General features: G+C 40.6%; 1 protein-coding gene across 2 annotated transcripts in view; it reads right to left on the bottom strand.

Annotated features, from left to right (window-relative positions):
* LOC308172700 (phospholipid-transporting ATPase ABCA1) overlaps positions 1 to 16,306 on the bottom strand; it is a 172,311-nt gene that overhangs the window by 103,489 nt on the left and 52,516 nt on the right. For both annotated transcript variants that reach the window (XM_080547635.1, XM_080547636.1), the window contains exons 15-20: positions 15,282 to 15,504; positions 9,513 to 9,734; positions 5,264 to 5,465; positions 4,795 to 4,911; positions 4,523 to 4,694; positions 1,647 to 1,778 (exon numbers count right to left, since the gene is read on the bottom strand). In XM_080547635.1, the coding sequence (XP_080403761.1) occupies positions 1,647 to 1,778; positions 4,523 to 4,694; positions 4,795 to 4,911; positions 5,264 to 5,465; positions 9,513 to 9,734; positions 15,282 to 15,504 (1,068 nt within the window). The remainder of the gene's footprint in view (positions 1 to 1,646; positions 1,779 to 4,522; positions 4,695 to 4,794; positions 4,912 to 5,263; positions 5,466 to 9,512; positions 9,735 to 15,281; positions 15,505 to 16,306) is intronic.

The following is a 16,306-nucleotide window of genomic DNA, read 5'->3' as shown; positions in this document are numbered from 1 at the left end:
CTATACTGGCAGGCTTATCTGAACGTATGTTTGAATGTCTACCTCCCTTGTATGTGTGCATGAATATTGAGAGCCCAGTTTAAATATAGACACTTCAGTTCTGTTCCTGGATAAATATTAATGGCTCTAATTCACGGCTCTTCAGTCGTAATCGAGATGTGAGGGATCGTGTTAGGTCGGCATTGCAGGCGATCACTCAGTAAAGGAGAAAAATGGAGAGACAATTTTCTTTAAGTGATCCAGAAAAGAAAAACAGATTATGCATTTTATGACAAAAGAGTGCCACAACCTTTCTTATCCGTCCCACTGAATCATTATGTACTGGGTTTTTATTAATATCTTGCTCTCATTTTGGATGAGCATAATATGGCCTTCGGAGACGCATTAGAACGCCTGCAGACTCTATGGGGGGAGCGTTTGGGTCTTAAACTAAATGAAACTATGTAAAGACTGTGGATATATACGCCTTGTGTACGTCCTGTACTGAAATATACTGCAGGTGTCTAGAGGGTGTCACAGAGCATATGAAATGTAATACTGTGCAGAACAGCACCACATTAATGTGCTCAAACTGACTCTGAACATAGCCATCTGTGGAGGTCCTGTAAGGACCGGGAACCCTGGGAGGTAGCGCATACGGTTCGTCTATGAAACAGAGTAGGAGACATGCCAGATGACAGGCTGAACAAAAAAAATATGCAATATATCATCTTGTCAACCCTAACCCTTGTTCAGCCTGTCATCTGGCATGTCTACTACTCTAGATGATCTTGATTCGGCACAAACCAAAACTCAGAACATACACCCTTATCAAAGACATGTCTTCCGGAACCCCTAGAGACCAAAGTAAAAGGTCAGCTACAATCAGGCTCTCTTCTCCTGGCCCGTGAAACTAGCAGATTTAAACCGAATCCTAGAAGAGGTTAGACTATTATGTATCATGTGATCTTGCATGAGTTGAAAATGAAATGCTATTATGTTTACTGTCTTTTTGTATGACAATTTAAGAACTAGCTTCCTTGTGCAATGTCTCCTGCAGGCATCCCCAAGTGTTCTGGCTAGACCAACATACATTTTATCCACGTCTCAGCAAATCTGATGTTGCACAGTTTATCCAAAACGCCTGGGACAGGAGAAACCTTGCACTGTATATTAGAAAATCTATTACATAACAGTGCTATAAGACTATACAGCCCTATCAAAGATAGGCCATTGTGTATGTGATGTTGTGTATTGAATTGAACCGTTGAATCGAAGCCAAACTGTATCAAATCGTTATGAAATGAAATGAGATGAATGTGAAAACACATGTTTATTCTAATATGAGTATTTTCATAAGCCCATATGGGCTGAGCACCATTGAGGGGCGACGACAATTAAAGTAATACAAATCTATTCATATATATTGACTGTGAATTATGTTTGTGGTAGAGATGCAATTGGGACATTTGATTTTACAATTGTCAGTGAAGTGCTAAAAAGACAGTTAGATTGAGGAAGAGGTGTCTGAGACCAAGGACAATGTACTGTAGAAGTAAGGGGAAACTTCCTCACGGCCTGAAAACAAGGTGGACATGTCAAATAAGGGACTCATTGAATGATCCCCACTGCCTTATTGACCAACACAGGAGGATGAATGCACTTACTCATTGAACAAAACATTGTGTTGAGGGCACATGCCCAGGTGCTTCCTAATGGTATCCATGTCTGTCCTTATATCATGTCCATTTATGAAAGCGGTCCCAGACGTCGGAGCAAAGAGTCCTGTCAGGATAGACCTACGGCATAAGGAGGAACATGGTTCAGGCGATACTGATTTGACCAGTCACTCTGACTGCATACAGTTGGTTAGTCCTTGTTTTTGCTGAAATATATACAGTACCGGTCAAAAGTTTGAACACACCTTCCCAATTGAATGGAGAAGTGTGTCCAAACTTTGGACTGGTACTGTATCATTAAGAGAATTTGCATGAAACTTGTTAGAAACAATAGAGCCAACACCAAGCTTTCCTTTGAGATATAAAACACCTCACTGTCAAGTTCAAAGAAACAAAATACAAAACCCTTGTGTCCAGTAGATGGTAGGAGATTACAAAGCACCTCCTTTCTATTACAGTTCATGCTTTCATTCCACTTGCTCAGCTGAGACCGCTTCTTGGTCTCTCTCTCTCTCTCTCTCTCTCTCTCTCTCTCTCTCTCTCTCTCTCTCTCTCTCTCTCTCTCTCTCTCTCTCTCTCTCTCTGTCTCTCTCTCTCTCTCTCTCTCTCTCTCTCTGTCTCTCTCTCTCTCTCTCTCTCTCTCTCTCTCTCTCTCTCTCTCAATGCAGCCACTTACTGTACCGCTTCAAGCACAAGGTTTTACAGGATGACGTTAGGAATTTCCATGTGAGACTAACTGACACTTTAACTGACACACTAACTAACACTTTCATGTGTGAGTAACAGTTTCAGTGGGATTGAGAGTGGATAGAAAAGTACCCTATATGTAGTTGAAGTCAGACGTTTACATACACCTTAGCCAAATACAAATATGGTTCACAATTCCTGACATGTAATCCTAGTAAACATTCCCAGTTAGGATCACTACTTTCTTTTAAGAATGTGAAATGTCAGAATAATAGTAGAGAGAATGATTTCTTTCAGCTTTTATTTCTTTCATCACATTCCCAGTGGGTCAGAAGTTTACATAAAACCCCTTTCACACATACGAGCCTTCCCAGTACATTCCATGGAATTTACCTGGTAAGGGGTATGTGTGAACGTGACTATACAGGGAAATTCTTATCCTGATCAGGACCTTGTATAATTCCATGGATTTTACCGGGAAGGCTTAGGTGTGAGCAGAAGCTTGAACATGTGTGAAAGGGGCTTTACACTTAGTATTTGGTAGCATTGCCTTTAAATTGTTTAAGTTGGGTCAAACACGCTTTTTCAGCTCTGTCCACACATTTTCTATAGGATTGAGGTCAGGGTTTTGTGACGGTCACTCCAATACCTTGACTTTGTTGTCTTTAAGCCATTTTGCCATAACTTTGAAAGATGCTTGGGGTCATTGTCCATTTGGAAGACCCATTTGCGAGCAAGCTTTAACTTCCTGGCTGATGTCTCGAGATGTTGCCACATTATTTTTCTTCTTTTCATCTATTTTGTGAAGTGCACCAGTCCCTCCTGCAGCAAAGCACCCCCACAACATGATGCTGCCACCCACGTGCATCATGGTTGGGATAGTGTTCTTCGGCTTGCAAGCCTCCCTCTTTTTCCTCCAAACATAACAATGGTCATTATGCACCATGTGTAGTTGCAAACTGTAGTCTGTCTTTTTAATGGCAGTTTTGGAGCAGTCCTTGCTGAGCGGCCTTTCAGGATACTGAGAAAAGTCGAAATATGACTCATTTTACTGTGGAAATAAATACTTTCATACCTGTTTACTTCAGCATCGACACAAGGTCCTTTGCTGTTGTCCTGCCATTGATTTGCACTTTTCACAACCAAGTACTTTCATCTCGAGGAGACAGAACCCGTCTCCTTCCTGAGTGGTATGATGGCTGTGTGGTTCCATGGTGTTTATACTTGCGTACTGTTGTTTGTAAAGATGTACCTTCAGGCGTTTGGAAATTGCTCCCAAGGATGAAACAGACTTGTGGAGCTCCGTCATTTTCTTTCTGAGGTCTTGGCTGATTTATTTAGTTTTTCTCATGATGTCAAGCAAAGAGGCACTGAGTTTGAAGGTAGGCCTTAAAATACATCCATAGGTACACCTCCAATTGACTCAAATGATATCAATTAGCCTACCAGAAGCTTCTAAAGCCATGATATCGACTTCTGGAATTGTCCAAGCTGTTAAAAGGCACAGTTAACTTAGTGTACGTAAACTTCTGTCCCACTGGAATTGTGATATATTGAATATATATCTGTCTGTAATCAATTGTAGGAGATGAGAAGATGGCTGCCACAGAGAAGTCTAGTGCATCTTGAATAGGGTGAATACATTTTACTGGATGTTTAATTCCCCCTTCACCTTCCCCCACCCATTAAGGTAACAATGACCAGGGTGCTAATAGTCTCTAATGACCCGCTTCTCTGAACACCCACTCAGTGTTGACATTATTTGGTCTTCCCTCCTTGTATAATAATCCCATAAAAATGAGGGAGAGGCCCTTTCTCAATTTTTTATCTAGCAATTCTACGCGTCCTCACCTCCTCTCCTTCACTAGCGTCCTCCTCAAAATATCACAGGGAAACAGGAGAGGAGAGAATTTAAAGCTTGTGGATACAAATTAGATCATTTAATTTGTTTTAGAAAATCGGCACATGCACAACTTAGTAGCACCATGTAGCAACAGAGGTCAGTGTGTGCATGAGTTCAGTTTGGGCTTGTGACTGTGACTCTCCGTAAAGGCACAAATGAAGCGTGCTAAATTCATGCCTTGCCACATGCGACTATGAATACAATATGGTACCAGGGACCTCTTGGACTACGACAGTCTGAGTAGATAATGACAGTAATACTGTATGCTACTTACATGGTGGTTGTTTTCCCTGCTCCATTGTGACCAAGGAAAGAGGTTATGTGATTCTCAAAGAAGTCCACACTGAGTCCATCCACTGCAAGCTTCTTCCCAGTTTTATAGATTTTCACAAGATTTCTGATCGAGACCCCTGCCTTCATATTGGGAGGTGGTTTCTCCAGATAGTCTTTAAAATGAAATACACAAATATCCATACACGTTAATAGTAATAATAATAATAATAATAATAATAATAATAATAATAATAATATTATATAATAATCTACCATTATGTTCTGTGGGGTCTTTGAGCATGCTAGAATCCGCGGTGGCCTTCGAGGATGTCCCACACCAGTAAGAGGAGGTGAACGGGAAAAACCACGGCAAGGGTATTCCGTATTGGCCTGTGAACAAGCAGGAAGAACATCAGTCACATTTTTAATCACAGTTTGGCTTGAGGGATGGAGCAATTTTCAACAAACTGCATCTCCTCTAGCAAGACTGGCACAGATCCCCACTTTTATTTTTCATTCAAGCAGATATTAAGCCAAATTGGGACATCCATATTTTATGGTTATTGACAAAAACAAGCTTAATTAAGATGTGTTGCCAGCAAGAGCTCCAAAATAACACAAAATGAGTTAGCTATCAACTCTGCATACTGGTATAGACTACACAACAATAGCAAAAATAACGGAATCATCTTTTAGAGTATCCTACAATGTCACAGTTGAGTCAGTTTATCATTAGTAGTACCTGGGAAAACGTTTTCGATGTACCACGTGAGCAGCCAGTACAGAAGAGCATCGATGAGCATCATGACGATGGACACGATGAAGCTGTACTGGTGTCCTTCTGGACTCTGGCCAATGTTGCTCCACTGAATACCGATTCCTTGCACCTCATACGTGGAGAAGTTCTCACAGCCATACCCGAAGGCCACACTGGAAAGCAAACTCTGAGGAATAAAATATAAAAGATGTTTCGATTATTATCTGAGACTAAACCTTACATTATTATTGTAGGAGCATGTGACGATCCTCACGGGTGTGCAACGTCTACCAGACCTGCACAACTCGTGAGCTTAGAATGATAAGGTTCTATCTCCGTTTAGGGCAGTTCAGAGATATTGACCTAACCCAACGTTTTTACATTCCATTATGTTTTGTGAGATGGAACCTTTGTGTTTTATGAATTACTAACTAAAAATAACACCACACAGGCATTAATAAACACCTAATGGATCAGATTATGTAAAAACTCAATTTTGACAAAAATGGAGATAGAACCTTATAATTCTAACGTCACGAACTGTTCTGAGAGGCCTCCGTGTCTTATTTTCATCCTCGCCTTTGACCACTAGTCTCATTTATCTAGACCTAGGAAAGCAATTGTGTGGACTCCAATTGTGTGGTTTATTCTAGACCAAAGAAAGCGATGGACCTATCGCTAAGCCACGCCCCCTTTGAAAACTCGGACAAACAGACAACGCTTCACTGACAGTGTGACTGATTGATTGATTGAAAACTTTATTAGAAGATTTGCAGAAGTAGGTACATGAAAGTACATATTACATACAAGGTCAACTAACAGGATAAAAACCCAAGAAAGCCACTGGCTTATTTCAATAGGGGTCCTTGATTGACTGACCGACCGTGACTGAATGACATTCAATGACTTACAATGGCGGGAGTTGGCAAATTTCTGATTTCTGATTTACCACAGCAAGTAATAGACATGTTTTTTTTTAACGATGACAAGAATATTTAGTCTAGAAGCTTTTCACCATCAGATTTTAGCGAGTTGTTTGTCCGGGTTTACTGCCTGTAGTGACTTTTGTTGTCCAATTGTGTGATTTATCTTGACCTAAGAAAGCAATTGTGTGGACTCCTTGTAACCCCAATGTAAACTGTAGAGTAAACATGCTGCCCCCCATGAATGATTCCTTCCTTTTGGTCACAATTATTCAAACATCTTAATCTTTGCACCCTATTATGAATTTTCTTTAACGAAAAGTCTATCACTAATCTGTGTCACCTTGAGAGACTATGGATCTCAACGTCAAAACTGTCCCAGTGGTGTCGAAGATAAAACGTGACATAAAAAGCATGTAACAGAGGGCCCCTCCCAGATTTCATTGTGAGGGATAACAAAATCTTGCACTAATAAATCAGACTTTCCAACAAGTCAAAGAAAACTGTGATATCGAGGGCAATTCATGTGATACAAACAATGATTGGTTGTATCTTTGATACGGTGGAAAATTGCTAGGAAATTGCAAATTACGTTTCGCCCATGACACATCCTTCGCTACAGCCACTCACTCTCTAAGCTGCCATGTTGTCTGCCAGCTGTTTGAACACGCCTCATTTACTCTCAGAATTTAAACTCAGGGCAGATGCCACGAACGCTTTACTGAAGGCATGTAGAGTTATATATTACATACAAAAGAAACCAGTGACCGGTATTGCACTCCTTGGTCACATTGAGAGATTCCTGCAATCTGTAAATGACACAAAGGGCAGTAAATAATCTGTCACGCCACCCAAGGCCCGACCTGACCACTGTTAGGTCGGACAGCCACAGGCAACTCCTTCGGTTGTCTCTCTATCAAGGGCGATGAGTGACTTCTCCTTGACCCCTGGGGTGACAGGCTGACAGAGCTATAGGGTTCTGACTTTGCACAAAGGCATGAATTGAGAGTGAGACAAAACATCTCGTCTCCTGTTATGAAAACCCAACACAGAAACCACAACATACCAACCCCCAAAAATGCTACCGACCATGCTACCGGTCTCCCACCGCCTGGCAAACAACTATTTTCTACCTTTTAAAAGAATGGTTGTGGATCCCAGTTTGTGGAAAAAATTGACCCTAACCCCTAACCCTAACCCAAAAAATTGACTGACTTATATAGTGCCTTATTCCAAAGCGCTTTACAATGGCCTCTCATTCACCCATTTACACACACACATTCACACACACGGCGGCAAGCTACCATGCAAGGCAACGGCCCCGTTCATTGGGAGCAATTTGGAGTTCATTGTCTTGCCCAAGGACATTTCGACCAGGCTCGAACCGCCAATCTGCCAACCTTGCGATCATTAGTTGCCGGCTCTACCTCCTGCACCACAGCCGCCCCTCAAATAGAATGGGTGAAAGAGGAAAAAAAAAAAAGGAATCAAGAAACGTAATTGGATTTTGAATTCGCCCCAATCTTATTGCTGTCCCTCTGACACCTAACATCCAATATCTCTGCTTAAAGCAAACATCTTGAATCACAACATTGTCATTAATATAAATTGAAAATGATATTTTCATTATGCAAATGCAGGTTTATGAACATGATATCAAAGAACATAATGTGGGGGGGTGTGGGTGTGTCTCTGAAGAGTATTGTATTTTCTTCCATGTGGTGGGGACGAAAAACTGGAGAGCACATCTCTAATAAATAAACTATAGGGATGAAGCAGATGTCAGCACGGTCAGAGGAACATTGTTCATGCAAATTAGAGGAGTAGCCCATCCGTCAAGAGGAGAGAAAACAAATCTGAATGCCAAGGGTACAGTAGGACTCTACAAAGGCACTTTGAGTGGGAGAGTGCAGAGAATAAAATAGCCCAATAGAAATGTTTTTTCCTTCCTTAATCTAGATATGACACACACACACACACACGCGCGCACACACACACACCCACCCACGCGCGCGCACACACACACACACACACACACACACACACACACACACACACACACACACACACTTGTGAAAAGAAAGGGGAGATGACATAAGCAGAACATTTTCTTAAAACTATGATAAATGCCTGACTACCTCCTTGAAGCAAAGACACGTCTCAAAAGTAGACCAAAACAAGAAGACCAATTTGTGTTGGAATTACTTCTGTGGAATTACAACGCAATGCAAGGTTTGCAAAGACACAGAGAATGCCGTGAAAAGGAAAAGAAATAGCATGAAGCAGTGTCAGATGCCAAGGTAAGATATCTTTGAGGTCGCTTCAGTCGCAATAACCAAGTTGTTGTTCGATTTGAAAATGTTTCTAGACCCTGGAGCAATTAAGATTCAAGATTTGCTGTGTCTTTGTCTGCAAAAAGGATAGCTTCATGACAGACAATCCTACCATCAGCCTGAAGGTCATTCATAAAGGCTACAGTGAAAAGTTGAGCAAGTATATGCTATTTATCTTTTTTTTCCGAAGGGAAACAAAATATCCCTGGGGTTTATCCAGTGTCATTCTAGGTATCTGCATCTTCAGTGAAATGACTGAGTGCTTGTACTTCTGGCGGAGAGAGAGACAAAAGTAATATCAAACTTTGAACTAAACCCTCAAAGCTCAATAACTGTGTCATATATAGGAAATGAAACAACACAATTCTTCTATGTTATTAGAAACCAGTCCAAGTCCAAGCTGTCAGAGAAGATCATTGTCTCAAACTTCACAGGAAACAGAAATGTTCTTAACCTATACACTTTAAAACAATAGAGGCTACTGGAAACATATAGACAGTACAATGTATACTGCTCTACAGAACATTCGCAGAGTAGAAGGATTGTGGAAATTGCACAATACCATTCGAGCACTGGGCGAGACTGGCAGAACTTACAGTACATGCATGCTTTGAGGCAGAACGCAAAATGCAATTTGACTTCATCATACACAGCCAGGTTAATACATTAATTAATTAAATGCTTGTAGACAACATGACCGCCCTGAGAGCTCCTCTCTCAATCTGCCCCCCCCCCCCCTTCGGAAACACCTCAGTACATTGGGAACAGCCTACAATATAATGGAGGATTACAGTAACAGTTATTCCTGTGTTTTTTAAGCATAAGCTCCTCTCTCTCTCTCTCTACACCCCCCTTACGACCCCCCTCTTTTTTCAATACAGTTTAAAATATCCATACACCTACAGTATAAACTCTGCTGTGTAACTGCCCTGTGGGGACACATACTGGGTGGAAGACAGTTTCAGAGGGGAGGCTTACCACAGCGATTTTGGCTCCGAAGCCCATGACGTCCCTCCAGGCGTAGCAGAGGAGGTGGGGCATGTAGAGGAGGAAGTAGAGGAGGCCCCCGCAGGCAGCGGCGAGGTTAGCCTTGGAGAAGAAGACGCTGATGAAGAAACACTCCATGATGGTGGCCACGCAGAAGACCAGGAGGAAAACGAAGATGACTGAGGGGTCGCTGTACTGCAGGACTTTCCCATACTGCACCGGGGGCACGTAGGACCAAAAGCAAAAACAAAAGAATGAGGGGGAAAGAGTAGTAGTAGTGAACAACCACAGACACAACCGCACCGTGGCATTGATTGCCGATACGTGTTATCAAGCGACAATCATTTATCGCGTCTCTCAGGCAAGATTTTCTTTTTTGAAAAGCTGTACAGACAAAATGAAAGCAATTATTTCTGATTGTAGTGATTGCTGTCTTATTTGTAAAGGACTGTATATGAAGCATTACACACATATCAAGCATTTTGATTTGAGTAACTCATTGTTGATGATTTGAAAAGCAGTGTGCAGAGTGACTCATCAGGTGTTTACAGCAACTGCTGTTGACACAAAATCTATAACATAGTAGATACTGTACATTTGAATTAAATTCATACTGTTAATTGTAATCCTTTGGTAATCTATATTTACTTGATATACAGTAAATGCCCATGATGTTGTCACTCTGCTCCCCTGCATCTCTGGTGGGAGACCATTAACCAGTCTTGGAGGGCGTTGTCACATGTCTTTAATGTGACACATGTCACATGTCCACCTACTCATCATTACTTTGTTGATTGAACAAACTAAACCTGCTGATAATGGAAGTTAGCGGTAATGACGCACCACAGATCTGTTGCATGGAGTATCCAAACCATTAACCGGACTTTGCTTTAATACATCTGTTCAATCTGGTGTGTCGTATCACCATTAAATGTCTGTTTTATCTCCTGTGGTGGTTCTGCTTGTTTACCTCAAGATCGACCTAAACCTGACAAGTCCTCACAACTGAATAGGTTTGACAGCCCTCCAACAGCAGTACATGGCCTCCCTGAATCAGATAGAATCAGTCAGGAATCACCTTGAGGATGACTGTGAGGAGCAGAGAACTGACAGCCAGTGGCAGCACACTGGACACTGCCCAGCTCAGCCAGTAGGTAGAGTTGCTCAGGCCCATCATCCTCACTGTCTCCTTCAGTCTAGCCTCCTTCTCCAGCACAATACCCTTCACAACCATGGCCACAGAGTACATCCACGCCAGGGTCAAGTATAAGGGCAGAGAGCGTGCCAGTGAGCGGAGGAACCTGAGGTAAACCATAAACCAGGAAGGAGAGACAGCCACACTTCCCAGTCATGCTTGGGTAATAGCGTTGATGTTCAGTTCAGAGTTATTGTGGGCTTGGTTGTTGTGTATGATGGTGTTAACAGTTAAGTGACCTGAAATATGTGACACGTTCTAGTCTTTTGGTCCTCATATCGGCAACCGATCGAAATGTCCGGACTTTTCTTTTGAAACAGGGAACTACGTTTCAACGTTGTTGAGAACCACAACACAAACTCGCTAGTCAAGCCAACATACTGCAACGCAATGGAGCCGGTGAGTAATCCCCACTGCTACCTAGTTAACTAGAACACTACTTTACATTGTTAGCAGGCTCACAAAACAAGCTGTGTTAGTTGATTTGGCGATGTTGATTTTCAACAACGCAGAAACGTTTTCACATTTTTCAGAAAGAAACACATCACAAATACATCAGATCCCGATATGTGGACCAAAGCATTAGAACATGACACATTATAATGTCCTATTAAATATTCAGAAAAAAATTACAGGCTTTCTTAACTCTCAAATAACAGTTTAATGTAATAATGTATGACAACATTTTTCTTTTTGTTAATTATGAGAACATAAGATATGGGTAGGAGTTATTGATGAACACTCACTGTGAAGTCCCATACCAAATCTTTATTTACCCAACTAATGGATTCATCTTATTGTTGCCCTGAGTAGGAAGCAAAGGAGGGAAGGAGTGTTGGGGCCAGTGTCAACAATTCAAATAAATCACTCTAGATATTGAGGGGGTATGAAGGGAGGAGGGTGGAATGAGTCGTGGAAAGAACCAGAGACGCAGGTGTGGATGACAAAACGGGTAGCCGTCACACCTAATCCAGACGCAGCAGCCAGATAATTACCTTCTGAGTCCCTGTTCTAATAATGCGCTGAAAATGGCCATGAAATTATCATTTAGAATGGGCCTATGATTTGAATACATCGTCCCTCCAAGGCAACCCAACTAACTCAATTTATTGTTATTAATGTTTACAAATTGGTGATGGCTGGCAAACATATTAGGGTGATGGGAAATTGCATTTCGTCCAGCTGTTCAAATATCAATTCTATTTTCCAGAAGCATTTTTCCAATTAAGCTGCAAAAATTGATTAGCCAATCTAAATGAAGAATCATCCTTTTGTATTTCATTTAAAACGAGCAGAGGAATTAGGAGGCAAAAACGTGGGCTGTGACTTCAGGAGGCAAATAACAACAATGCTACATTTTTTGATGAAGATGAGCACAAAATGGCTGCATGAATGTGATAATTGTTCTGTAATTTAGCTTTGATGCACATTAGTCCACAGACAGGGGATCAATTGAGCCGAGAGGCCACTTAATTACATGCCACAGGTTCAATGACACAGAAGAACGATGTACATTTAAACTACGGATTAACAACGTGTGTGTCTTGCATAATAATACGTTTCAGGAACTGTTCATAACTTTTACTGCTGAATATCAGCAAACTCAATTTCCTTCAACTTTGTTTCAAAAGCGTTCTGGTTTATGACTGAACAAAAAGTAGTGTGTGACATAGCACTGTTTATGAAGAGTCTGAAAGTTATCTAAAAGGACATGACAGCTAATATAGGACCATTACAAGATTAAACTCGCAGTATATGCACTGTACTGTCAAACATGATAATGTGTCAACCTTTGGCAAAGTTTACCCATATGCTGCTGCCAATGTCACTCAATGTTTGCTGCTGTCCCGTCGTTTACTTTGTCTACTGTATGTTGTATGTATCGTCTCTGTTGCACTTGAAGCATGAAAGTACCATGCCCAAGACAAGTTTCCCCTCGGGGACATTAAAGTATAATCAATCAATCAATCATTCAATATGTGGCATTCCGGCAAGGAGACAAGATAGGTAGATACTGCTTAGCGTAGCATAACCGATTGTTTTATACTGTACCTCAACATTGATCCATTTCCAATGACTATGTGACATTTTAGCCGTGTCTCTTCAGTACACCCCATGGTTATCGATGGGTGAGATTGTCAACCTTTCCATTGTCACACATTGCGGATACTGATGTTTGTTATGTATTTATGTTGTGTTGTTTCAGTGTTAAGAATGGAAAATTATGTTTATTTATTTATTTTGTGTTGTCTCAATATTAAGAATGTAAAATCATTAGTACTGTTGATACTGTAATTTATGTATTAAGTAATGGATCATATAATCTAAGTATTATTGTTCTCACTAGGAAGTGACGGATAGGGTTAGGACATGATAAGCTTAGGCTTCATCCTACTCCCTTTCGAACAGTGATACTTGTATTTTTCGTTATTAGTTATTCGTTTTTCATTCATTCATTCTCGTGTCACTCTTACATACAACTGTACCATGTAGAAGTGACAATAACAAGTAATAACAAGAAATCAAGGCAAACGAAACACAATGGGCTGATTTTGACGGTGAAACATTATGGCTTTAGTACCATGGTTGAACACATCCGTCATGATAAGCGGAATTTAATGAAATCAACGATCATTGTTTGATTAATTTCAACTCTTGATTGATATTAATTGTCTTGTAATTAACAAGAGCAGGAATACCAAACCACAAAGCACAACCATTTCACACATCGTCTGTAGTATGATTACTCAGCTTCTGAAGCCTTAATCAAGAGCCTGGATCACCAGCTCTAATGCATGAATGTTTATCTAAACATGTTATATTGATGGTATATATATTGTAAATATATATATTATTTGTTTTACAAATACATTTCTGCTCTTCAAATGTCACTGTACAGTATTGCATGTATACACATGTGAAAGAAACATGATTCACATAACTTGCAAATTCATGCTCCAACTCAATACTGTACACGCTGTAGGATTGTAAACAAACACAGTCATGTGAATTAAAAGGATACCCCATGAAATATTTAGTTATTTAAAAAAAAGAAAATTACATATCAATATTTGGTCTTCTTTCAAACAATATCTATGGATAAAGGTGATGTAACAAAAACACATTTTCAGCTGTGTGATATTTGAGCGGTGTCTTGCATGCACAGCCCGTTTCAAATCACCTCACAGCATCTCAATAGTACTCAGTTCCGGGCTTTGACCATTTAAGAATCCTATTTCTTTCCTTTTGCCATTCCTTGGTGGATTTCCTGGAATGTTTTAGGTCATTATCATGTTGCATGGTCACATCCACTTCAACTTCAATTTTTTTTAACAGATGGTCTTTCATTTTCCTCAAGCACCCTCTGATACAATAAATACTTTAAAGTGGATTATATGATGGATGGCAAGCCCTGCTGTAGCAAAGCAGCCCCGAACCATGACATTTCCATCCCCATGGTTCACAGTTGGTATGAGGTTCCTGTGCTCAAATGCTGCCTTTGGTTTACACCAAACATGTCTTCTGTTACTGTAAATAATTCAACTTTGGGTTCATCCGTCCAAAGCACATTGTTCCAGAAGTCCCGGTGTTTGTCTAGGTGTTCTCTTGCAAACTTTAGTCTTGCCCTGATGTTTTTCTTCTTCTTTTTTTGACAGCAAGGGTTTCCTCCTTGCACACCTCCCATCAAAATTGTCTCTTTCTGATGGTGACTTTGACATCACCTGTGGCAAGAGCTACCTGTCGGTCCAGTGATGATATTTTAGGATTTTTTGGGAGACTTCTTCATAAAAATATAGAATTGTTCTTTTTACTCACAGGGGTCACCCTCACGGCTCTTCTAGTGTTAAACCTCAGACATTTAGTTCGCTCTTGGTTGTTGAAGTGAGTGTTATCACCATGGTGACAACAAAAGAGCTCTCTGAGGCCTTCAGAAGAAAAAAAATCCATTCCACTCTCCGCGGAGAACATTGAAAACAACTACCAACATGGCCAGGTCAGGTCAGGTCGTCATAGGAAGTTCAGCCCAGCCCAGCTCCTCCAAAATCCTCTCTAACAATGTTCTAATCATTTGCACCTGATGTGGTGCACTTGATTATCATTTTAGGCATTTTGAGTAGTAATACATGTGGGGGGTGTCCTAACCTTTTTCTCACAAGAAGATTGCATTTCTAATTACATTTTACAAATCATTTTGAAAATATTTCTTTTCAGTTGTATCTGTTTAGTTATATTACCTCCCTATCTCTCGCTATTGTTAAAATGAAGATAACATGTCCATATGTTTAAATATATTGAAAAAGACAAAGGTTTTCATGGGGTGTCCTATCTTTTTCACATGACTGTATATATATATATATATATATATATATATATATATATATATATATATATATATATACTACATATCTATACTGTATCAGCTTCAGCTCATGAAAAACCTATGTTACTGGTGACAAACCTGTGAAACCACACCAGTTGAAATAACAAATTGTATGTCAGTTTGTGATGTTATGCTCTGCAGTTTGATATCTTGCCAGTTTCGATTCTTCATTCTCACTACTGACCTTAACCATGACACTGATTAGTGCACATGGGACAGTGAGCAGGACAAAGTTCTCAGTGAACCAGGCAAACCAAAGAGCCCCGTTCTCAACTCCCACACTCCGGAGGACCTCCTTAAGCCTCAGCTCCTTCTCCAGGACCAGGCCCTTGATGGTCATGCAGACGGTGTACATGAACGCCAGCACCAGGAACATGGGCAGGATGCCTCCAATATTCTGCATGAAGCTGGTTTGCAGAAGGAGGCAATCGAAGAGGTCAGGACACAGCAAGCTCGGATATCGACAAGCCAGGCTTTGATAAGGAGGAGGAGGCGGCAACGCAACCAGATGGGTACTAGCGAATGCTTTATTTATTGATGATCTGTTTTAGACCTCTCATTGTGTCAATACATAGCATGTGTAGATTATTATTATTCTATTCATACCAGAATAGAAGAATTGTCCCTTATTCTATGTCAAAGGATGGAGCATGAGGCTGAACCCTACCGTAATATCTCTGCACGTAATTCAAAATACAGCATGTGTGTAAATCCTCCATTAACATCAATGCATGATTTATGGGAAGGTTAAAAGGGCCTAATTACCTGTTGTTTCGCTAATCTCCTACTCTTACAGTTCATGGAATGTGATGGACTGGACAGAGAGAACATATAACATATAAGTATGTATTCCTGGCTCCATAGATTAGGATCATGTCTGAACTATTAATATAGTGAATGTCATCATTGCAATGGATGATCCATACAGATAGGCACACTCTCAGGGTTTTTAATCAGGGGTCCAACACTTTTATAGATCCAACTCTATCATAGTGGAATTTTACACTGTGCTAACCTTCATAAACTTGGTGCATCAGCTCAATGTACCCGTTTAGCATTGCACATCATGCCCAGGATGATGTATGATTTGATGTTGTTACAATACAATAAGATTATATTAAACACGCTTCATAATGCCACCAAAATGCCATGTCAATAACTTGTACAGCTCCAATACAACAAAGTGCTGTCTTTGCTCTATAAGACTGC

This window comes from Nansenia antarctica (genome assembly GCF_963989245.1).
Source record: "Nansenia antarctica genome assembly, chromosome: 17".
In the NCBI taxonomy this organism is placed as follows: Eukaryota; Metazoa; Chordata; class Actinopteri; order Argentiniformes; family Microstomatidae; genus Nansenia; species Nansenia antarctica.
This window is presented reverse-complemented; position numbering and strand designations above follow the sequence as displayed.